General features: G+C 49.3%; 2 protein-coding genes across 8 annotated transcripts in view; one reads left to right on the forward strand and one right to left on the reverse strand.

Moving 5' to 3' along the window:
* Positions 1-3,828, forward strand: part of GATB (glutamyl-tRNA amidotransferase subunit B) — a 79,817-nt gene extending 75,989 nt beyond the window's left edge. For both annotated transcript variants that reach the window (XM_079770891.1, XM_079770892.1), the window contains 2 exons: positions 1,831-1,965; positions 3,273-3,828. In XM_079770891.1, the coding sequence (XP_079627017.1) occupies positions 1,831-1,965; positions 3,273-3,401 (264 nt within the window). In that variant the 3' untranslated portion in view covers positions 3,402-3,828. The remainder of the gene's footprint in view (positions 1-1,830; positions 1,966-3,272) is intronic.
* Positions 3,829-3,980: 152 nt separating this feature from the next.
* Positions 3,981-24,121, reverse strand: part of FHIP1A (FHF complex subunit HOOK interacting protein 1A) — a 215,329-nt gene continuing 195,188 nt past the window's right edge. For all 6 annotated transcript variants that reach the window (XM_079770882.1, XM_079770881.1, XM_079770883.1 and 3 more), the window contains 4 exons: positions 22,695-23,822; positions 17,178-17,356; positions 16,675-16,813; positions 3,981-11,248 (listed from right to left, as the gene is read on the reverse strand). In XM_079770882.1, coding sequence (XP_079627008.1) covers positions 10,995-11,248; positions 16,675-16,813; positions 17,178-17,356; positions 22,695-23,822 — 1,700 coding nt within the window. In that variant the 3' untranslated portion in view covers positions 3,981-10,994. The remainder of the gene's footprint in view (positions 11,249-16,674; positions 16,814-17,177; positions 17,357-22,694; positions 23,823-24,121) is intronic.

Here is a 24,121-nt window from a genome sequence, read left to right on the forward strand (position 1 = left end):
GGCTTGGATGCTCTGCTGCAACCCAGCCTGGCTGCCACTGTGCTGGGCTTGAGCCCTTTGGTGGGCACCACCGTGTGTGCTGAAGCCAGCCACCACTTGTGTTGGGCATGTGTCTGCTTAGTTGAGGCTATGTTCCAAGCCAAGACTGGCCATGGCCTATACCAGGCTTGGGGCCACCTGATGGGAGTTACAATGCAAGTTGAGACTGGTCGTCACTTGTGTCAGGCTTGGAGCCACTTAGCAAGAGGTACAGAGTATGCCAGGCTGGCTTCTGCTTGTTTGGGTTTTGTGGACCTTTGAGATATTTAGGAAAGTCCATAGCATGTGCTAAGGCAGGCCACTTGTGTGGAGGAACCACTAGAAGTGGCTCAGGTCGGGCAAGCAAGTTGGGTGGGGAGGACATAACAGGGCAGGGTGAAATGGTGTTAGCCAGTTTGATGGAGAGTTCAGATTTGGCACCTACCTGTACCAGGCTGGCAGGATGGGAGAAGAGCTCAACAAAGGAGCAGCGGCTTCTGCCAGCACTTCTGTCTCCATAAAGAGCTGCCGCCAGCCCTGAAGCCAACCAGTTTAACTCCTCACCCTATGTCCCTGGTGCTTTTCAAGCTGCTGCCGCTGTGCTGGAGCCCAGAGCAAGTGAGTTGGGAAGCAAGCGAGTCTGTGCGTGGATCCTCGAAAGAGTAATGCTGGGTCTCCAGCAGCCCTCCGTCTCACTCCCATGCAATCCCTGCTGGTTTTTCACAGCCAGATGTTGTGGGGACTTCTCTTCCCAGTACTGGTGCCCTGGGCTGAGACCCCTTGCTCCTCAGGGGGGCCTCTATAGCAGAGATAATCTTCCTGATTTTTAATCTCCACACCATGGATATGGGGACCTGCCCATTCCACCTCTCCACCCCTCCTACCATCCTCAACGCAGCCTCTTTACAGGACTTCTGTGTAGCTTGTCCTCAGGTGGTTTTCAGTGATAACTGTTCTAGAATTTAGTTGTAATTTTGATGTGAGCGTGGGAAAAGGCGAGCACAGCTGTTACCTACTCTGCCTCTTGACCCAAGTCCTATGGGCTAATTACTGACCAGCTATTTTTCCGGAAGGATGGTTCGTCCTTGGCCCAAGTGGTCTTAGGGGTGGTCAATGCTAACTGCAGGCCAAGATTAAGGAGGTGCCACATGAGACACATAGGACAGCACCCCTTCCAGCTCTCACTAGAAAAATGAGAGGAATGAGGAAAACTGCCCCCAGAAATGCCTTTTTTAAAAATATTTTCCTTTTTCCAACTTTGATAAATAGAAAAATACAAACATTAACTATTGATCATCCTAGCCAGATTTGGGGCCAGGTCCCTGTGGATTATGATTTCTGTTTTTAGTTATTTTTCATTTTGTATCTTCATTATGGGGCCACTTTCTTGCTCCCCTAAAATTGTTTCTGAGCAGGCTGGGTTTTCTGAACCTCATCTAAGAGCAGTGGTTAACTCCTGCCTCCTGTGAAGCCCCATCCTTCACCACACTGATTTCAGTTAATTAATTCAATGGCCTGGCCCTCCTGCTCCTGTCAGCAGGAGCCTGTGGGTAACCATCTCACACCTCCTCTAAGCCCTCCCTGCTGGTGGCTGAGTCAGCTGGTGGGGAGTACCTGTCTCTGCAGTGCGGCCTCCTGCTCTGCTCCGAGGGAGCAGCTCAGCATGGGGAGACTCCAGGTATGCCTGCATCCGCCACAGAGCAGCTTCCTCCCAGATGTGTCAGGAGAGGCAGGTCACCGTGTGGGCCACGCCCGCAGCTGGGAATTCATTGCATCTGCTTGCTGACTTCTCTCCCCGCTTCTGGCCTGCAGGTGTTTGAGGAGCTATGGAGGAGTGGAGGGAAGACTCCAGCACAGATTGTTTCAGAAAAGAGGCTTGAACTGATGCAGGATCAAGAGGCCCTGGAACAGCTCTGCCGGGCCACGATGGAGAAACATCCTCAAGTGGTAATTACCACCCACAGGGTGAGGAGGGTCTTTACCTGCAGCTGGAGGGAGGGGCCAGCCTGAGGACACGGCCAAGAGCCTGTCCACAGCTCCCTGAACAGCAGCCCAGAGGCGCTTCCTAATACTGGCTGATCCAGTTCGTCAGTAATTCCCTAAGGGTTCATGTCAGCTTTTAGCTCAAGGGATGAGCTAAAGGGATGAGTAAGTCAAGGGATGAAAGTAGGTGAATATTAGAAAAATACAGCTTTTCCCAGGGAAAAGGAAGATCCACCCTGCAGTTTAATTTCATGGCGTTTCAGTTGGAAGGGTAGATCTCAGACTCACTACCCAAGTTTTGAGCTCCTGGGCACACGGCCCTCCCAAGCATGTGGCTTCTGAACATGCTGTCTGCCCTGCTTCATGAGGAGGTCCTCGGTAATACACCAGCAGGGGTGGCTGCAGAGGGGGAAGACGCTAGGAAAACACGTTAGCTTCATGCCATAACAGGTGGGAAGAAAAGCAGAAAAAATTATTTGTAAATTATGGAGGAAATCCTTAACAGGAGCATAGCTGAAAACCAAGTCATTTTGTGTTCTGAGCATGGAACAAAATAGAAAAGCTACAATGAGTAGCATCCCTCCCTCCCCAAGTCTAATCATATTGTCTAGAGATATTTTTTTCAGCGGGGGAAAAATGATAGTACCTCTTTCAGAATAACAGCCACCTACCCATCAGCTTGCCAGGGACACTCAGCTCTGGAAAGTGCTCTTGACAAGGAAATGAGCCTGCACTGGGTCTTGGGAACCTCTGTCCTCCTGCCTCAGCTGTAGTGACCTATAAAGTTACACTTTTAGTTTCAGACTCATTCCACAGCACTGAGTGCAGATACTCACAGGCGTTATTGCCCATCCAGGCCTGCAGAGCAGGAGGTGGAGCCGGTGGCCCTGGCATGACGGTGCAGTACCCCCTCTCCCCCATCCACATGCTAGGGGAGAGTCGCCATTCCGTGGCTTTGTTTTCTAGTAAACAGGAGTTTAAACCTTCCAGGGAGAAGGAGACCTGCATGTCAGTGCCTGCTGACCTCCACTGGAGGCCCAGAGAGGCGCCTCGCCCTGGTCAGCATGATGCAGCACAGTCCTCTGTCCCTTCCAGTTGGGAGACAGAGTGGCAGGATCTCCGACAGGAGCCTAGAAAACGCCTCAGATCTTCACAGACCCCTCTCATACAAAAAGAAACAATTTAAATTTCAGTAAATATAAACCTTAATTTAAGATGTTTAGGGGTATGAGTCTATATTTTCTCCTCTAAAACAATTTCTGTCTTGAAAGGTAATGGATCTGAAGAAGGGAAACCCCAGAGCTATAAATAAACTGATTGGCTTGGTCCGAAAAGCGACTCTCAGTCGAGCAGACCCGACTGTGATAAAGGAGATGCTGGAGAAGCAGCTGTCGTCATGAGATATTTCAGTCCCTCTGCCTGAGGGAGATAGTGGAGCCACGACACAGAACCAGAGCCTCGGAACCCAATGTCCGCGAGTGAGCTCGACGCGCTGGCATCCCCCAATCCCTGGGCCTCGGGTGCCACCTCCACAGGCCAGCAGCCTCACCTGTTTGCATCATTGACATCAAGACGGCTCCATCATAGCTGCAAAGGTGGTTAAGAGCTAGCACATTCTAGTGCTTAATAATTCTGAGCTAAATGAAACATGCTGTTTCTGATACTGTTACCTTTCTAAGAAAAAGTTCATTACGCAGTTCTTTCAGCAAATACTTCTGAGCACATCCTAAGGGCCAGCAGTGATGGAAAGAGACCAGAATCTGGGTGCAGTATTTTAGACCTAAAAAGAGGTTGATGAAGAGGAAAGAGGAAGAAAGCAAGATAAATCCATTGACAGTGTGTTTAGATTGGTCTCGTGAGGGCAGGGAAGGAGGATGTTAGTCACCCATCCACTGAGTAGAAGTGGTGCCCGTTCAACGCCCTAGGAGGCCATGCTCTGAGAATAAATGGATTTTTTCTTTTTGGTAAAATAGACAACAGAAGTTTTCAAATAAATTTAATGAATAAAATATGTACTGAAATATCACATTAAAAATTAACATACACTTTAAAGATTGCGCATTTGACAATTCCCCTGCCCCCTCAGGCCAAAAGAGATAAAAAGAGAAATAATAAGTTGTAACATTAAATTGATCTGTTTTGCCTGGAAAGAATAAGATTATAAACTGGCAAATCAAAATTCTGACCTTTAATGGTAATTGTGGTGCCGTTAACAGCATCTCCGTGAAGTCGGGTGCCTTTGCCGCTGTTCTCGTGACAGTAATACTCTTTCTGTCCATCGCACTGGGCGCCCCTTTGTCCATTTTGTGCCTTTTTACCTCTGACTCACCATGCTTAAAGACCAGTTTTGTAAGTGGTGGTTTTTAAAAGCACATTTCAAATTGTGACATAAATGAGAGAGGAAACATTTTGGGAGCCCTACTTTTACCCTGAATTCTTTAGCCTACAAAGAAAAGGATAAACATTTCCGGCATGAATGGTGCTCCCGTGGCGGCTGGACAAAAGTGGACCTTCCCCCATCACCAGTTTAGCAGTGAATGGTCGCAGATGCAGGACTTCCTAACTAGGTAATGAGAGAAGCGACCCTCGGGCTGATTTAGAATTAGAATATGTTACACCACCCAGGAAGCCATGTGTCCCACATTCTGTCCCAATACTGACAACCACTGGGCCTAAAAGTAAAGTATTACCATTGAACCTCTTTTCAAGAGAGAGAGAGGCAAGTCCATTCTCTCTCCCCACAAGTCTCAGAATTAATTACAACAGGCAAGGGCATTGTGAGGTTGGAATCTAGCAGGATCATTATTTTGCAAAGCCTGGCTTCTTAGTCATCAAACTTTACAGAATGCACTGGAGGAGCTTTTCAGACCATTGGAAATCAAGGGCTGGTTTAAACTGTTACGTCAAGTGTACACTGTATTATGGACTGACCATTCTCAGAGAAACATGCCGTCAACTCACTCGAGCTTCACCAAGCTGACTGTGGTCCTGAAATCCCACTGCTGAAATCCTAAAAATCAGACGTTTATGTGGTTATAACTGCTTATGAGAAAAAGAAAAATCAAACCACAACTCAGATATCTTACTTCCTGTGTAAGATACCTTACAGGAACCTGACTAGATATTCAGAAGATACGTTCACGTGGTACCCTAAGAAATCCACGAAATCTGGCTCTGCTCCTAATAGGCCTCAGTGAAATACAATTTTAAATACAATACTACTTTGCAAGAGTATGATTTAGTCTGTTTGCTATTTAGGGGCAAATCTCATTAAAATGTATGAGTTGGTGCCACAGGTGAAGCCATTACCATCTGTCATTGGAATCCGCACACCTGTAAGCTGGGAGGGCAATGTGCTAGAAAACAGGCTGTCCCCCAGGTCAGCCTGGCCAGGTGCAGGCCATGTGTTGTGTTGCTTGAGGAGGTTGCTTGGTTGGTTATGGTGGAGGGGAGGAATGTCAGCCTCAGGACTCACCATGCTCGCTGGCACAGAATAAGTACTTAGTAAAAGTTCATTAATTTATAAAACGAAATAAATTTTTTGTGGGGCACCTCTGTATGAGAAGTTGGTGCCCACTTACTCGGCTTGTAAACTCTGGATCTCTTCGTCTAGGAAGGAGCTTCCTGACTGCAGGCCTGTGCATCAAGGTGAACTGTTCCTACCTGTCAGGGTGTAGGTAGCCCAGGAAAAACACATCGATCATTATTTATGCCAAGTTAAGGATGCGTTACCTGAGCTTCACACACCACCCATCTTTTTTGTAATTATTGCTAATCTTTACAAGAAGAAGATTGTAAGAAGGCCATGAAATTTTTGAAAGTAACACATCCTCCTGGGGCTTTGAGTTAGCTGGTTAATTCAATATACAGCTTGTGGCCACCACCCACAATTAGTTGAATTTTTCATTTCTGTTGCATTCAGCTGCATCATTTCAAGGATTCTGCAAGGTGACTATTTGGGAAAAAACACTAAGTCTCTCTGAAAGGCCATGTTACCCATTACAGAAGCAGTGTGGAAACGGCCGCCATGCCTCTTCAGCAGATTGGAGACAAATGCACCCGGGGATTGTTTAAGAAGAGAGCTGACCCCCGATTGTGAGATGCAAAGCATCTGACTGAAATCCAATCTCACTGCCTGCCTTCGTCAAACAACTTAGCAGAAATCAATTAAGTAACATCGTCAGTACCAAATTCCCTCTTTTAAAATGTCTCCAGGGCAAAAAGGGGCTAGTTATAGGTGGGCCTTGTGTAGACTTGTGCCAGTGAAAAGTCCGCTGATGCGCTAAGCAGCACAGACTTCTGCAGTCTCAGCTCCACGAAATTTATAATCTGGCCTAAGAGCTTCCATACTCTTGCCAGGCTCTGCGATGACATAGGAAACCTAAGTGCCCCCAGAGGTGCCTGAAGGACATACCGGACTCGTGCTGGCAGAACCTGCGAGCAGCCTTGCTACTTGTGTGAGTGACAGCGAGTTAAGGCAGCTCAATGTAACACAGGAACAACACTCACAACGACCCAACAGGACCGGAAGGGTCAGTCCCCACCTAAAATCACTTCATTTCAGATCCCAAGTGCAGAGGCCGAAGAACTGAAGGCTGTGTTTTCCCTACAGGACCTCACCGAAAATCTTTCACTAAAGCCCGTTTATCCAGTTAATGAGCTGCCTGGATAATCTGTCCTCAGAACAAGTAATGGCCCAATAAATGCTGGGACGTGGAGAGGATTTACTGAGGCAAAATTATCCTGAAAACAACGCTTGGTCTTCCAGGCACTCTTTCTTAAAAAAGCATTAGGTTTATGATGGTCATTCAAACAAAAAAATAAAAAGTCGACTCCATTCTCTCTAAGTGTTTCCTCAGTGATGTAATTTAAGGATGGAGTGTAAACTGGCTTGACAGTGTTCTGTTTTAAGCTGTTACTTGGTGGGGAATTCGTGTTGTGTGATTTATAGAATGATGGCAGCAGCAGGAAGGGGCCTGAGAATATCTTCGGAGCGACTTAAAGCTGATGTGGCATCAGCGACCAGAGGACCGCTGTTTCCACGAAGAGCCAGTACTGCAAAGCCAGCTGAGATTTGCAGCAAGCCACGAATTACACTGGCGTGGGCCAGGGACTGGAAGTGGCACATTCACTAATAGCCTTCCTCCAGTATGCTGTTTCATAAAAATAGCAAGCATGCCTGCCAGTTCAGTAAACACAGGGCAGGTAATTAGCAATCAAATTGAACTGCCCTTAAATGAGAACTGGAGGGGATGCTGTGGACATTTAACATCACACCAGTGGCATGCCTCACCCCTGCTGGGGCAGCCCTTCCCTCATGAAAGCAACCTAGACACACTGATCCGACTCAGAATGCATCGCAAACCCCTACACAGGTCTGGAAACCAACCCACACACCACTGCAACCAAGCTGATGCAGAGACCTCCAAGACCACTCACAGTCGGGCACCATGGGCTGCCCCGATGGGACAGGCAACTGAGTACACATACCCAGCTTCCAGATTCTGTTCCTAATGGGACGCCCTCCTGACAACCACGTTACCACAGTGAAAGCCACTTGCTATGAAGAGGTGTCCTGAGGCCCCTAGACGAACTGAATGCATCCTCTCTCCAGGTGACGGACACAGCGCCAACCCCAAAACAGCAAAGCATTTTCCAAAGCACAGGGTGGGCAAAAGTGGGTTTACAGTTGTGAGTACAAGAAACAGTTTATTCTTCAGTTATTTATTAATTATTATTTGTATAACAATATAAGACTACTTTTGCCCACCTCTATAATACTAAGAGAAAGGGGGGCAGTTTTATAATTCCCCTAAATACCAGGAGAAGAAAGAATCCATTGATAAAGAAAATCCCACCGCTAATTGGTTACTCCAGCATCATGGCTGACAACTTCATGGCTAAGAAATTGTCATTTGCTCCCTCCCCCCACATTGTATTTGAGCTAAACTCAACTTGAAATTTATTTAAAAATTTAAGAACATGTCCTTGGCCGTTTTGAAAAATCAATTTTAAATATCTCTTTGCTCTCATATACTTTATACCCCAAAACTCACTTCATCTGAACTGAACCTCAGACCCTACTTATGAGTGGAGGTTAATGCTCTGATGTTCCAGGAACCCTTGACTGGCCTTCGCCGGCCCAGGACACCATGACGCCAGCCTCAGGGCTTCCCCCAAGGCTTTGCCCACATCTTCCACAAGTAGCGCAGCGTTGGACGTGCCAGTCTGTCCACGTGGAAAAGTATCTCTACTCTTGGGCCACATTTTAGAGCATGCCAGATATCTTTAATTTTCCCCCAAAACTTATTACAGAAAATATTTCTATGTGGCTAGAATATCTTACTTCATTACCAGGACTTTTTCCCACCCGGAGTTCCGAGCCTCACCCACCTCCTGCACAGTATCTTCATATCTACCTAGACCTAGACCAATGTTCATTCCTCCAACCCCTAGGACAGTGATGGCGAACCTATGACACGCGTGTCAGCACTGACACGCGTAGCAATTTTGATGACACGCGGCCGCTGAGGCGGCTGCATGCCGAGGATGAAACATTTGCAAAATAATGTTTTTTCCTCAAAGTGACACACTACCCGAGTTATGCTCAGTTTTTTGGCAAAGTTTGACACACCAAGCTCAAAAGGTTGCCCATCACTGCCCTAGGATATGCTCTTCTCCTTACAGCCTCAGTTCTTCAGTTTCCCCTGGCACATGCACCCCATTCTGTAAACCACATTACTAACCCACCTGTCTGTTTCATGGGTTTTCTGGTTTTCCAGAATGTATTTCCAGGTCAATTTTCTGAATTAATGGTGTAAAACCCTGAACACAATACACTGCAGTGGATTCAGAAACACGAACCAGTTTCCGATGTCAAACAGGTTAATGTGAATTTGCTACCAGCACCCAACCACGAGTTTCTTTTCCTGCCTCTCACCCCGGACACTGGTCATCTCTGTCTCCTGTAAAGTAAGTCTACTTCAGTACCTATTTAATAAATACCAAGAGCCCACACCATCACCAGATAATGGAGAGATGTGTAAACCAAGCCTAAAAGCTTAAAGAATAGTTTCCAGATGTGACTTCAGCATTTTATGTACCTGGGAAGTCCAAACTGGAAGACAAATACTTGTGCAAAACAAAGGGAGAGGATAATAATTTAAGCTTACGTTCCCTCTTTCTGCTCTCTTTCTCTCCCTTTTCCAGTGGAGACTTGGTTGTGCAAATGCAAGCAGGCGCCAGGAAGCCCACTACAGGCCAGTCTGCTGGGCCTCGTGGGTTCTGACTGCTGCACCACAGCTGGGAAAACCATTTTTCAAGCCAAACAGATTTGAAGTTGGAAATGTTCAATGAATTGGTGTCTTTGGTTTCTTGCTTAGACTCGGAAACACTGCGAGGTTGGCCCCTAAAAGCCGCTCTCAGTAACCGCTGCGTCAAGGTCCCTGGACCACAAAGGGTGGCCTCTGCTCTGCAGGGCCTCAGATACAATTGCTTCTTCCAGTCCCCTCCTGACCCAGAGGCTGATTAAAACCAAACCAGTGGTCCCGAGGCACAGCCACCAGACCTGTGGCTGCCCACTACTCTGCCCCCTCCCATCCCCCGGGGCTCAGCAATGACACCACAGAGACCTGGGGTTTCCGACTTCCCTCCACACAGGAGGCTCATCCTTGTAGGTGCTTCTCACCTGCCCCAAATCGAGAGGAGGAGAATTGAATATCCATCAATACCAGTTGTTTAGGGTCTCATTTTTAGCCCACAATTACCTTGTGGGTTTCCCACTCTTGGTGATGGTTGAAGGAGACTGTGGCTCTACTTATAATTATGCCTCTTGGAGCAAGCTGAAAAGCAGCAGAGAGGCACTAACACATCACACTGGGGCCTTCCAGTGAGCCCCATTATTCAGGAGGCAGTGAGTTCGCGTGGAGTGAGTCACTGGCAGGCACTTGGCTTTGCAGGGCTCCCTGCGACCTGTTTGCATTTGCATCCCAATTCCCAAAGCAGGTGTACAGTTCCTGGTTCGCTACAAAGTGCAACACATTAGGAAAAGCAAGCAAAACTTAAACAATTAGCAATGATTCTACAGGCCGCATTTAGTTTATCTTTTTCCCTCCATATTCCCCCCACACACATCAAAAAACAACCACAAAAAAAAACCCTACTATGAAATAGCTCCACAAATTAATCTGGTTTTCATAAAACACTTTAAAAAATAATGATGGCTGTCTTATATAAGTATATGATAGCATGCTTTCTTCTGAGCAAAATCCTAAAAACCAAAGAAACAGTTTGCATAGGTATATTTCACTTTGTGCAAATCTGACTAAGATAAGGCTACTTTCAGTGTTTAGGTGACACGCCAAATAATCTCTCCAGCAACAGGAACATTTCCCAAATTCTCTCCAACCGCATCAGCCTCCCAGCAGACAGCTGAGACCAATGGATTTGCCTGCACCATAAGCAATCTATGTTGGGCAGAAAGCGAGTCTTGGACATAAAATGCAAAGGGACAGATTATAACGGGCTTACGTGATGGAGGCTCCATTTTTATTCTTCCCTTGATAAAATGGAAGCCAAAATGCAGAAGGCCACAGGAACGGGTGTGCTTTCTTCATGTGCCATTGAAGAGCCGACCTGACAAGGAGTCCTTCCAGAAGTCACTGAACCCCAATATTCGCTTGGTGTGCTCTACGCTGCAAGAAGAGTCGACTCAAAGGGATGAGAGAATAACAACGGAAGTATTTGAGGAGGGAGAACTGAGCAAAGAAAACCCGCCCAAGGAGCAGCCAGCTTATGAGACTTACATTCTGTATGACGCGGGGTGGGAAGGCCCAGCAAGAGAGAGAGGAGGTGCCCAGAAGGTCCCCTCCCCACAAATCAAGTATTGTCAGGAAACATCAAAGTAGAAATCTTTGTAAGCAGCTTTGCATTTAACATTCAGTCAAGACACTAAAACCTTAAAAAACAAGAACCTCTATTTTAAAAAAAAAAAGCTAACAATAGGCGTCCTCCAAGTCCGCCAGGGTCTTGTAGCAGAGAACGGAGTGTTCCTGGGCCAGGGCAGCCAGTTCCTTCAGGAACTCCGGGAAGAGGGCCGCGGCCAGCATGGTGTTCCTCACCGGCAGGGGCAGGCTTGGCGGCACCCCCGCCCCCGTGGCTCTGCTTGTCAGGAAGGGCTGGAGCACCCGTGGGGGACCATCCAGAAGGCTCCTGCCAGCTCCCGTCCTGGAAGCATCCTGAGTGGGATCTGAAACCAGAAAGCAGACGGTCACGGGGACCCTCCAGAGCCCTTTACCTCCACCCTCGCAAGTGTGTGTTGGAGGGAAGGAGGCGGGTGGGGAGTGGTGGGTCCAGGTCCTGTGACTGACTGAAGCCTGCAGACAGCCCTGAGCACACACTAGCCCACTCGGTGGCTCACACACTTGCCCAGCAGATAACCTTCAGCACAGGGCATGAGACATTAGGCTTTTATCCAAAAGCCTGGATAAGGAGCATGGTGCAGAGAGTGTGACAAGAATTTAGGTTTATCAGGAACCCCCATGCCCAGGACTTGGCAAAGGGAAGGGTTGAAAAAGGCATCTCCTGCCGACCAGTGATTCTCTCTCATCATTGATGTTTCCATCTCTCTCTCCCTCTCCCTTCTTCTCTGAAATCAATAAAAAATATATTTTTTTAAAAAGAAAATAGAAGATAGAAAAAGTCATCTCCTGCCATTGCACCAACCAAGTGATGGCATAACTCACCAGGATGGTAATAGGACATCCAAGGGCTCCATCCGCTCTCCCAACCTCCCGGTGTCTGTCAGGAGACTGTCCTACTTGCGCTGGTAAAGCCCTAGCACACACACAGCACTGCTGTGGGTGGGGGGGGGGGGGGGGGGGGGCACACAGCACTGCTGCAGGGGGAGGCGGGGCCACAGCCACTGCAAGCTCTGCAGCTCATACTCCTGCCTCTGGGGCTCCATGGTGACGGCTTTCCTTCTCCGTCCCCCCTCCCCCCCAAGCCCCTTCTGGCTGGGACCTCCAGCCTTCAGTGGAGCACAGGATGAAAGAAGCCACTGAAATGTTGGAAATGATGGAGAGGAAGTTGGGTGCTGGGAAGACCAGATTGGGCATCTGGTGACAAGTGGCTTGGGAGCCTCCCTTTAAGGACGGTTTCCAGGGGTTTCTATCTCAGTTTCAGTAACGTAGGTCTCAGATGATAATGAGCCCAAACTTGAACATATTCAAGTTATTTGCATTTTCATATCAAAGCAGTTTCACTAATTAAAATGGTTCAACTTTCCGGACTATTTAATTCCTGAACAGCTCTAGCCTTCATATAGTTATAGGAGTTATTTATGCCTCCTTCTGCCCCCTACTCAAACAGTCTCATTACTCTTTATAAATCATTATATTCAAGCTCTTCATTATTTTGGCTGCTTTTCAGAATTCCAGTCCCATTTTTAACACTCTAAGAAGAGTGTCGCTTAACTACAGTACTAAAAATTCTTGACATTTATAGTACTTTCCATATCTCACTACTATCGTCTTTAGTGTTAAAGAAAAAAAATCCTTCGCTTTACTGCTTTAAATATCCTTTTTGATTAAAGCTTGTCACAGTTCGTGCCATAAAGAAGTGGAAAAGAATCTGCTGGTACCTTTCAGCAGAAGCCCACAGCGTGTCCTGACATCAGAGTGTGGACCAAAGAGTTGACGTCACTGAGGAGGACAGTGCTCCTGACGTCACTCACCAACCATGGAGACACCCCCTCAGCACCCACACCCCAGCCTCCAGCACTGCATCTCTCCAAAGCGTCCCACGAGGCTCAGAAAGGACACTGTCCTGGACCAGTGGGTAATGGGACACGAGGAAACTAATCCCAGACCAAGCCCTGCTCTCACACTGGCTCCCCACCTGGAATCCCCGCCCCCACACCTCTGTCACTAGCCTCACGAGACTCCAGTACTGCGGTGGAGAGCGGACTCCACCACCTGCTGGCTGAGTAACGTCGGGCAACTTGCTTTACCTCTCTGTAATGTCCTCATGTGTGAAAGGCTCACAGAGTTGTAAGGATGAAATGAGTCAATAGGTAAAATGTACTCACGGGCCTCTTGCTAGGTGTCAGCCATGTGTCATCATTAATTCAGCTGCCACTGACTTTACAAAGCACTTCCTGTTTCCTGCCCCTGGGAGGAATTCCCTGATTAGCCTCCCACCCCATCTTATTTACCAATAATACTTGCATTGCCCTGTAGCCTGCATTGCTGTTACGTTTTGCTTCCACTGGGAGACTCTTAGATTTCTGAGAGCTGAGCCCCTACTCGATGTGTCCTTCCTGGCCCCACACACTTCCTTACTCATAGTAGAAGCTAACAAACATTTGCTGGATGAATGAGGGAAGAAACTGAACAACATCAGGTCTTCCCTTCACTGATCTCCCTGTAGCTGGTTCATATCCCTGATCTCCATCTTTCTCTTTCAAAGTCACTCTTCTTTTTTCCAAAAAGGGTTTTTGTGGATCATTTATGTAGTTTGATCCGTGAATTTAAAAAGTGTCATTGCTAAGGCTCCTTTACCCAGCTTGAATCCTAGACTCCAAACTGTCTTCACTATAGAAGGCAGGTGGCCCCCAGTGAGGGGGACCAGGGCTGGCAGGGAACCCTTACGGAGCTCCGTCCTGTCAGCATGGGACCAGCCTTCCACTGGGTCACACAGCCCCATCGGGCTCTTGACTCAAAGCAAGAAAGCCAGAGTGTGGTCCCTCCCTGGCAAGTAACTTATATAATGTCTCAGTTTCCTTTTCTGTAAAATGGGGCCAATACCTACCTCACCTCCCTCCAGAACTAGAGACCAGAGAGGACTCTGAATATAAATAAACACAGCCTCTGTGCTTTAGAAAGCATTCGAGGGGGAAATGTAAAGCCTGGGAAATGGCTGAGCCTCAGAGACGAGGTGACGATGGGATGGCTACACGGGAAGTCCATCGGCTCTGCAGCGGCGGTCACACAACCTACTCCCGTTTACAGGGTAGTGAGGAGGCTCTTTTTCTCTCGGGGCCGCCAGGAGGCTGAGGGAGGCATGGCCTGCCTGACGGAGCAGCTCTGGCTGCTGGCGCCTGACGACACCCTCATAAAGCACGTGCACAGAGGCCAGAGGAAGGGGAGCACAGATCAATGCCGGGGTCGGGAGGGTTTTCAGAAACGCTGCCTCGGGTCTGAAAAGCTGCAACCCAGCATTTTCAAGACTAATCCTGGAAAGATTTCAGAAGTTAGGAGAGCAATCGTTACCGCTCTGCTCCTGGTCAGCGATGTCAGACAGAGCACAGACACGGACATGGGGAGCCCAGCGTTTGACCCCTTCCCGGGATTCCTCATTCCACGTTGTTCTGTTCCCAGGGACAGCGCTCCTGGACTCAGCTCCCAGGCAGCACCTGCTTCAGAAGCCTGCTCTGCACAGGGGACAGGGCCTTTCCGCTCCTGGGAGTCTGGAGTTTTTCCAGTGGAGCAGAGGCTGCCACTGTGCTAACCTGAGAGAAGTTAATGTGGAGAAACTCCATGAAAGGACACTCTTAGATCCCAAGAGAAGCCCCACTAGGCAAAGCCCCGAGTGTCACAGACCTGGAAAAGCATCAGCCACAGCTGACTAATTGGACAGCATCATGTGGGACAAGCTCCCTGGGCACGTAACTGGTGGCCACGGCCAGCGGCCTGAAGCCAGAGCAAAGCACCAGGTGTGGGTGACCCCATCCTTCACCAGAACACGCGCCTGTGACGTCAGTCAGTGTGTGTGCACTCGGCCCGTGAACTCGGCAGACAGTCCCAGGCACCTGGGCCGCATGGTCCCACCTGACTACCCCGGGCCCCTACTTTCAGCTTCCTTATATGAAAATGAACCTAACAGTACCTTTCTTGCCCGTTTCACAGTGCTGTTTGAAAATAAAAACAGACTGTCTGGGAAAGCACTTTACAGACTATGAAATACAAAGGAAGACCAAGTCTGGAGTGTAATGTAAGGAAACGGAAGTCCCCTCCTGCCTGGTAGACTGCAAGGCTGGCCAAACTCTTTGCAGCTCTTCCCATCAAGAGGTGGGGGGGTTGCTGCTCTTGGACCGGGGCTGGCCCGGGGACTTTGGCCAACAGCATGCAGGATCCCAGGGCCTCAGAAGATTTTCTGTGTTCCTGCTCTCACTGCAGCCCCGGGGCTGTGACATTTGACGAGCAGGGCTAACCTGCTGGATGAGGAGAAACACAGACCCCTGCCATCCCCATCGCCCAGCCAGCAGCCACCCATGTGACTGAGGCCATCCCAGACACCAGCCACCTGCAGACAGCAGCCCACGAGCCAAACTCAGCCAAGTCCAGCCCAGGTGACTGCGCAGACTGAGTCCTCATAAACGGCTTTCTATGAACCCACTGTTTGTGCAATGGCTTGGTGTGCACAGGAGCTAATTGACACACCCTCTCTCACAGGGTGCGATGTGGTAACACCCTCCCCATTCAGGGGGAACACAGCTAACAGACCAGCTGTGCAGGTGGCTAGCAGAGGCCGCATGGGCCTGCAGTCCACCTTCCCACAGGCTCCTTTCCCTCCACGAATGGCCTGCCTGCTGACCTCTAGGCCAAAGCCTGAAGCCCCCCTCCCAGTGGCACAAGGCCCACCTTTCTTGCAAAATCTGCCTTGCAATGCCCTAAGGGCTCTTCAAACCCAGAGTCCTACAACCACAGAGGAAGTCAGAGATGGAAAACAAATTCTTCACTTAAGAGTCAAGGAACCTGAGGCCTTGGTAAGGCTCAGTGACTAAGATCAAAGAGCTGCACAGAGGCGAGGTCAGCCTTCAGAGTTTCCTTTAAAGGGTTAAAAATTGCCCTGAGGTAGATTTCTGTCCCTGGGAGCCAGTTTCCGATCACAAGCCTTTAGCCCAGGACTGAGACCCCCACTCTCACCACTAGTCTTCCTCTTGAAAATGCTGTGTTGCAGCTTTTCAGACCCAAGGCAAATATGGGGCATTTCCTGGCCTGCACTCACCCAGGCCACAGGGATAGCTTGGAGGACAACTGGCCGTCCAATCTGTCCAACTGGAGCTTAAGTGAAGCAAAGCACGGTGCTCCCCAGGCCCGCCGGCCAGCAGGGCGACCTCAGTTCTCCTGCGGGGCACCCACCCACCACCCTCCCTGCCCACCTTGCCAGGCAGGCCCCGTGAGCTGATGAAAAGTCACCCTCAGGAACTTTAAGCTGAGCATACACTTTACTTCTCCCAGTCCAAATGAATAGTTTTTACCTTCCAGAGCCCTAAAGCACATTTATTTGGGGCCCAATAGTCTCTGAAAACATAATGAAGAGAACAATGCTCTCCTCAGGGTAGGGCCGGCCAAGACATGGCTCAGGGTGCACAGGGAATGCCTCCTGGCCCTGAGGCACCAAGTTATTTATTCTAGGCTGGCGACAACCTTCCCTACGGGAGCAAATGCCCGCTAGACCCTCCAAACGGGGAATGGGCCTGGTGTGGGCCGGCAGACCTTCCTTTAGGCTTCAGAACACTAACAGGAAACTCCTCGCAGTTGCGTAAAAAAGAAAATACAATTTAGATGCTTTAGAGCCCACGGGCCAATGCAGCATCTTTGAACCCAGAGGAGAAGGCGGGGAAATGGAGGAAGAGGAGGAGGAGAGATGCAGGGGAGAAGCCCGGCTCACCTTTGGGTAGTGATTCAGCTGTCACGTCGGACATGTCCACTCGGAAGAGCAGGTATTGCTGGGCTTGTATGAGGAGCCCTGGGAAGTCTCTCTCCATAGAAGCAAACTGTTCAATCTTGTTTTTCACAGATGCCAGCACCTGTCAAAGGACACAAATGATGTTAATGCTTCACATGGAATTCCAGCCCCTGTTTTCACTCTCTCTCTCAGGGGCGGCCCTCCGTGCAGGAACTGTTCTGTCAGGCGTTTGCTCACTCCTAACTGACCCGCCGGGGTGTTCTGGCAGGGCGCCCTCTGAACATCAAACTAAATGAAGTTGTGCTGTTTGCTAGAATAATCTACACACAACTAGCAAAACAGGATGAGGAAGGAGGGCAAATGAATGAGAACAGAGGAATTAAACAAACACACAAAAACAACCCACAAAATAACGGGAAGGAGAGGAGCCCTGCTCTTCAGCACCCGTAAAATCAGCAGGTGTGGATGCGGCTCGGCTAACGTACCTGATAGAGAGAGCGGACGCTGGGCTGGAAGACCATGTTGGTGTTGAGCAGAAAGGAGCGCAGGAGTGGCTGCGGGTAGCTGGCTAGCTGCGTAATGATCCCGATAAGCAGCAAATTAACGTGCAAAGAGTTCTCCAGCATGTTCTCCAGCTTCGACAGGACCACGCTGATGAACGGGCCTGCGGGAGGGACACGGGCTTCAGGGCTGGCGGGCACAGGGCAGCCACCGGGGCCACAGCTCCCAAACCACAGCCCCGCCAGGTGCAAGTCCAGTGCAGACACGGGAAAGGCGGCGGGTCTTCTCCTGCCTCAAACCCAAGCACACAACAATCCACCGCCACAAGGAGAGCAGGCAAATGGGCACGGGAGCTACTATCTCGACTCCATGAGCACTTTTAACACTTGGGAAACTATCACAGACCTTGACAGATCATTTAATTTTAAAACTTAACCCTTTGCACTCGCTTTTTTCTCGATTCCTTTATTCTACTCGGGATTTAATTTTTTAAATACCCCAGATTTTACAAAGCGCAGCAGTAGAATAAAAAACTGGAGTTTCTTTTCATACAAACTTATTTATTTGGATTTTTTTATATTTCAAATTATTGATACATTCAAAGAGTAATTTTAATCTCGACATCCGAGTGCAAAAGGTTAAGATATACTTTCCCACACTCTTTCTGTACTCGGAGCTGCCAATGCTCAAAACCATGATGTTTTTCAGCTCATGACCCTGCAGGTTGTAGGGCTCCATGCAAACATGAGAGGCCACAAGTTTGGGTAACAAAAAAATCTTTGTGCTATTAAAGAATAGCACACACATATGAACTGTGTTTATCAGACAATTACACTGTGAACGGGGGCAGTCTGTCCCCAACAAGCACTGTGAGAAAGATGGTCTTGTCCAATGTCATAGTTCGGAAGGACAAGGAAAGACAAGGTATATGAGTCTGGTAGCCCTGAGCAACTTGGTAACCAGCCTTCAATTTTCAGATGGGAGGAAGGGAGAGAAAGGACTTCATGTGGGGAGATACAGTTTGGTATGTCATAGCTTCCTTAAAAAAATCCATATTTCATTAAAAAGCAGTTCCTAAGAAAATTAAGAAAACAGGAGCTTCAACTAATTGGGTCACCAGAAAATTAATATGCTTTGTTTGAGTTCATTGAAGACAGTAAAAAATCCAGAAAATTAATCTGGCAGTAATAAAATTACCGGAAGATATTTTCTAGTTTTACCATAAAAGTGGTCCATTAAGCAAAATCAATGAGAATTTTGTATTTCCCCCAGTGGAGCTATTGATGATGCCACTAAACCATAGCATCTTTATAACAAAGCACATATCCTTTGATGGATAAACGTGCCTTATGAAGACGTCACCAACATTAATATGAGTTTAACTTCCCCACAAGAAGCTTTGTTCAGAAGCCGTGGTGGTGAGAAATGAGAACACCAAACACAAACCTCTTTCCTACGCGGGCGGGTAGCAGGGCAATAGTTCCGCTGCCAGGAAAACAACGCATGTCTCTAAGGGGCCTCAAAACACAGAGAAGGCACCATCCCCTCCTGAACTGAACTCAGCCTCGACATCCCAACCTTGGGATGGGGGTTGAGCTCCTCAGTCACAGTCGATGACCCAGAAGGTCGATGGACTCTTCACACAGAGAGCCTTTGGAGAGCGCTTGCTTGCAAAACAACCCTGGCAGTGTTTGCCAAACATATTCAGGAACTCTGGGTTGAAACCCCAATTTGAAGCATCTTGATGGACTTCCATCAAGAACCCCAGAAATGTCCTCAGGCATCACAATGCAATTCTGGCTTTCCAGGTAGATCCACAAGCGGCTGCTGTCCTCACCCTCCTCATCCCGGACCCAGTCTTTCACATCCCCTCTTGCCCACCCCCGTACAGTGCCAGGCTCCGCATCTGCTTCCTTCCGGAGGGAGCAGACAGGTGAATTAAACCATGCGTAGGTGGGGAGAGTCTCCGGGAACACACATGGCCCTAATGTGAACCCTCAGTTTCCCTGGCACGTCCCAGACTGCACTTGGCCTCAGCCGGCCATCCCACAGACATGACGGTGGCTGGCCATGCACTGTAGTCCAACACCGCTGCAGGGCAGAGAGAGAACCCAGCGCAGTGGCACCCTGGGAGCGTGCCATCACTGTCTCACCTGAATGACGGAACATTAGGTCAAAGCCAGAAGATGGTCATTATGAGCCACTAATGACATTGATTACAACTTCTTAGCCATGTGCAATAAGAAATAGACATTAAACCCTTTCAAATTCCTGTTTTGTTCTTAGTTGATTTCCAGCACTTTAAATGCAGTTGCGGGGGGAAACTGGTAAGCAGCTGAAAAGCAGAAAACTCAGCTGCAATTCAGAAAGCCATAGGTGTGTATGGGGGCGACGCCTGAGGAAGAGTGACTGGTGACATTTCTGAGGTTCTGGATGGAACCCCATCAAGTTACTTTCAAATTGGGGTTGCAATTCAGAGTTCATCCCCCTCTTCTTTGAGAAGGACAGATAAACTCCGCAGCCATAAGATACGTAATTCTTCAGAACAACTAAGGCAATCTCTACTGCCCTTCCCTGTCACTCACTCCCCGTCCTCAAGTGCCCCTTCCCCTGCCTCAATATGACCCCCCACCCCCACACATCCTGTATTTCCTGACTCCAACAAACGGAGCTGCCATCAGTTCTGTGCCGGCTCTGCCCATTCCGCGTTGGAAATATCTCCTGAATGTGGCCCTTCACCCCACCTCCCCTGCCTGCGCTGCCTGACGTCACAGGTTCATCCCTTCCTGTCTGGACTTCAGCAGAAGTTTTTCTATTTTCATAGAGATCGAAATGATTTAAACATGTGTTTTTCTTCAAACAGGATAGGAGTATAAAATAAACAACAGGCCTCCACCTGGAGGCAATTCCCCTTAACATTCTAGTCTTCAAGAAATGTTTTATTTCTATGATTAAGTAATCGAGTTATTTAAAACATTTATTAATCACTATGTGCTAGGCAGTGTTCTAAGCACTTATCTTGTATCAACTTACCTAAATACTTATACTCTATGAAGTATGTTTATTATTTATCCCTCCTCTAAAAGTCCGCAAGCCCCTTCATTTTTGTGTCTTTAGGACCCAGCATAGGACCTGCCACATAAAGGTCTCTAACAAAATCAATTAGGTAAATGAAAGCGAAACTTCCATTTTGCTGAGAGGCAAACTCATTTCAGCGGAAACCAGGATCCTACGCAGAGATGGACGTTCATCCTAAGGCTGCAGCACACACAAGGACAACGTTCGCAGACGCGGGAAGAGTAAAGATGTTTCCTGAAGCTGTGTATGCGTTTCAACGGAGAAAAAGGCACGTTTTAGTTAAAATGACCAGGCACTTTGCCTATGCCAATAAATGAGCAAATCGCCATTGCAGTTACGGCTGTGTATATCTAGTTCTAGTCACGATGTCTTTCTATAGAGAAAACAGTCCACTTCGGTGAGTTTTCAGTAGTCAGAGGAGCTAGTAAATTGCAGAAGTTTAGACAGAGGAACAAACAAATAAACTTCCACCACAATAGTGTTTGGGGTTGTTGTTTTTTCTTTTAAATGTTGCATTTAAATTAGCAAGAGGTAAAAATAAAATACACTTGTTTCAATATGTGATTGTGTTCAGCAATGATTATTTTATTGACTAGATATATTAAAGTTAAATAAATTACAACAACAAAAAAAGAGAGAGAGAAAAATGACCTTTATGTGTCAAAAAACTCACTATGTTTTGTTGGCTCTCAGGTGTACCATAAGCAAAATATTGATGCTATTTAATAAGGTATTGTATTAGCTTTTTTTTTTTTTTTTTTTTTTTTTTTGCCCTAAGCTATACTTGGTTTCCTCAATGTACATATTTCCCAGGGATGAGTTCCTTAATAGAAGGCTGGCATTCTGAGGAAGGCTGGCCATTCGCCTGGGGCCCTGAGTCCTGGAGAACAGTGCGCACAACATGGTTGGGATTTCCCGCTGGTGAGAGTGAAGGGGGCCTGCTTCAGGCAACACGGCGACTCCGGCGGCCCCTCTGCCCCCTCCTCGCACTGAGCTCTCTGCCCGCTCCTCCCTCTGCCCCCTCCTCGCACTGAGCTCTCTGCCCGCCTTCCGCTGGTCTGGGGCCTTCCCTCCCCTCCTCCTCTCTATCCACTGGGAAAATTAAGCTCATTTAATCCTTTTTATTTATGATTGACTGACTGATTGAATTTTAATTAAAACCCATTCACACTGAAATGTTATCTCAACTAGAACCTCCAGCCTTTTAATTGTGGAATTAAAATCTTTCTCCCCATGTAGGCGCCAGTAAATAGAATAAGTATTGGAGGAGGATCGTGAACCCGCCCGAAGCCTACCTGGCTGGACCAGAAGGTGATGTGACTCCCTCTGGGTTGGTTGACTGGAGGAGGCGGGAGCAGGTCGCTCCTCCCAGGCTGCCCCCTACTTGCCAGGGAAGGACCAGCCTCAGCCGAGGCTGCTGGGGCTGCCAGCACCCTTCATAATGACCCCCCAGCATCACATTCAGTCCTCACGGGGGAGAAGGGAGGGTCGGGGACACCAGGTCACGTGGCTGAAAGTGCCAGAGCCAGCATTCCCCGGGAGGCCTGACTCCCAGGCCACTGTCTGTCCCGCGGTGATGCCAGCTCCTTTAGGGCCTCTCCTTGCTACCTGAACACCATCGGGGTCCCGGAGCCTGATGAACCCGCCTCTGTGCCCGACCCTCTGCCTCACGATTTGCAGGTCTGGATGTTACTGGCTAGTATTTAATGACATTCTGCACCATAATCCCTCACCCAACCCACTTACCTGATATCCTCCCCTATCACTGCCTCTCCCGTGAGGTCTACCTGTGGTGGGGGGGTGTCACTGGGACACCCACTCTGCAGCAGAGTTGTTTATGTGGGTCTCCTGTACCTATTTTCGGATGAAGAATTTGTGATTATCTGAAATGAGCTCTCAGGCAAAGGCCCAACTAACCAATGGCCCGGATGTGTCCACAGCGTGTTCTGGGTGCCAACCACCTGCTCTGGGCAGCGTGCAGGTGCTGGGACAGAGCAGAGAGCAAGCCAACACCTGGGCCCTCGTGGAGCGTACACTCTCATGGGGGGTGAGGGAGATGTACTTTTAAAAAAATACACATGAAATAAATGCTAAGGAGGAAAATAAATTAGACTAAAGGAAATGAGACTATTCAGTAATGAGACTGGATTTCTTATGTGTTTTCAGCAGTCCTATCACTATCACAGGCATGACAGTAAAATTTAACCTCTAACTTGCTGGTGGGGAAAAATACAACAATCGTGGCAAGACTGACCAAATAAAATAAAAATGAAACCACCCCTTCTCCACTCTCCACAAAAATACTTCCACCCCTCTGTTAGGTAAATGCTAATGCCCCTCACCCCCACCTACCTTCCTCTCCAGTGGTAATAGGCACAAGTGCTTTCAAAAGCAGAAATCACAAAGCAAGCTAAGACGGTCACCTGTGAACGGGGCGCTCTGAGTCCTCACGGGACGGCGACTGGCACAGTCAGCCTCCTCTCTCACCCCAAAGGGGGACGGCACGGTCTCTTCGGCAGGAGCTTCCACCATCAGAGAGTCAAAGTCATCCTCCTCCTCCTCCTCCTCCTCCTCCAGGTCCTTCCTCCCCTCCTCCTGCTCCTGCTCTCCTTTGCTCTCTTCCTTCCCCTCTCGCTCTTCTGGGAGGAGCAAGGGATCAGGTCCCTGGGAAGAGAAATTCTGCCCCATCAAGCCCTGGGTGCCAGAGTCCAGTTCTTTAATGATCTGGTCGTACTGGGCAATGAAATCTTCACCCTCCGGGTCAATCGCCGTCGGGTCTGCACCGTGCTCTGCCTCGGAGACCGGGGGTGCTGACTCTGCGTTTGATTCCAGGGCCACCTGGGGCCCCTCCTCCGGGGGTGGCTCCGCGGACACATTGGGAACCGCGTCTGCGTCCTCCCTGTGATGCTCCTCCTCGGAGTCTGTCTCTGGCTGAGGGCTGGGCAGGGGGCCGTTGTCCGTGGGGGGACCCTGCCCCTCGGCCTGGCCCTGGGCCGGGGGCCGCGCAGGCTCCTCCTGTGACTTTCTGGTGTCCTCGGCGTCCTTCTCCGCACACAACCTGTACACCATCACGTCGTCCTGAAAGTCGGACTCCTCGATGTACGACCCTTTGAAGCGCAGGATGGCGTTCTTCTTCATCTCCTGGATGTGTTTGGGGGGATCGATTGGCGCCGGGGGGCCAGGATTCTCCAGATCGGCCCCCGAGGAGATCCCGGTGTCATAGCTGTCGTCCCACTCCAGTTCCGTGGGGCCCCTGTCCTTTCTGGGAAGCAGCTGAGGCCCCGTCTCCCCGGGGAGCTGCTGGGGAAGCCTGAGCGCGGGGCGGGCGGGGCCGGTGGGGCTCTCCTCCGTCAGACCCTGGAGAAAGGTGTCAGGGTCCGGGGAGTCTCCGTCGTAGAGGGCGGACCAGACCCGGCAGTCCCTCATGCAGTGGAGGATGTTGGCGTGCGCCTCCCAGAGGTACTGCAGGTAGCTGATGTCCAGGGCTTTGCCGTACTCCACGATGCAGGCCGATGGGGAGGACGCCTCGGGGAGCGGCTGCTCCGGGGGCCCTGCCGGAGGCAGAAACAAGTCAGAGTGACACTTCGGAGAGGTGTGGGGACAAAGGCCTTGGGGGTGTGGGGACAAAGGCCTTGGGGGTGTGGGGACAAAGGCTTTGGGGGTGTGGGGACAAAGGCCTTGGGGGTGTGGGGACAAAGGCCTTGGGGGTGTGGGGACAAAGGCCTTGGGGGTGTGGGGACAAAGGCCTTGGGGGAGTGGGGACAAAGGCCAAGGGCGGGTATCGGACTCATCCGGCTGCTGAGAACTTCTTCCACCAGCTACTTTGGTTCTCAGAGTTCCTGATTAAATG

The sequence above is a fragment of the Cnephaeus nilssonii genome (genome assembly GCF_951640355.1).
Source record: "Cnephaeus nilssonii genome assembly, chromosome: 5".
Lineage (NCBI taxonomy): Eukaryota > Metazoa > Chordata > Mammalia > Chiroptera > Vespertilionidae > Cnephaeus > Cnephaeus nilssonii.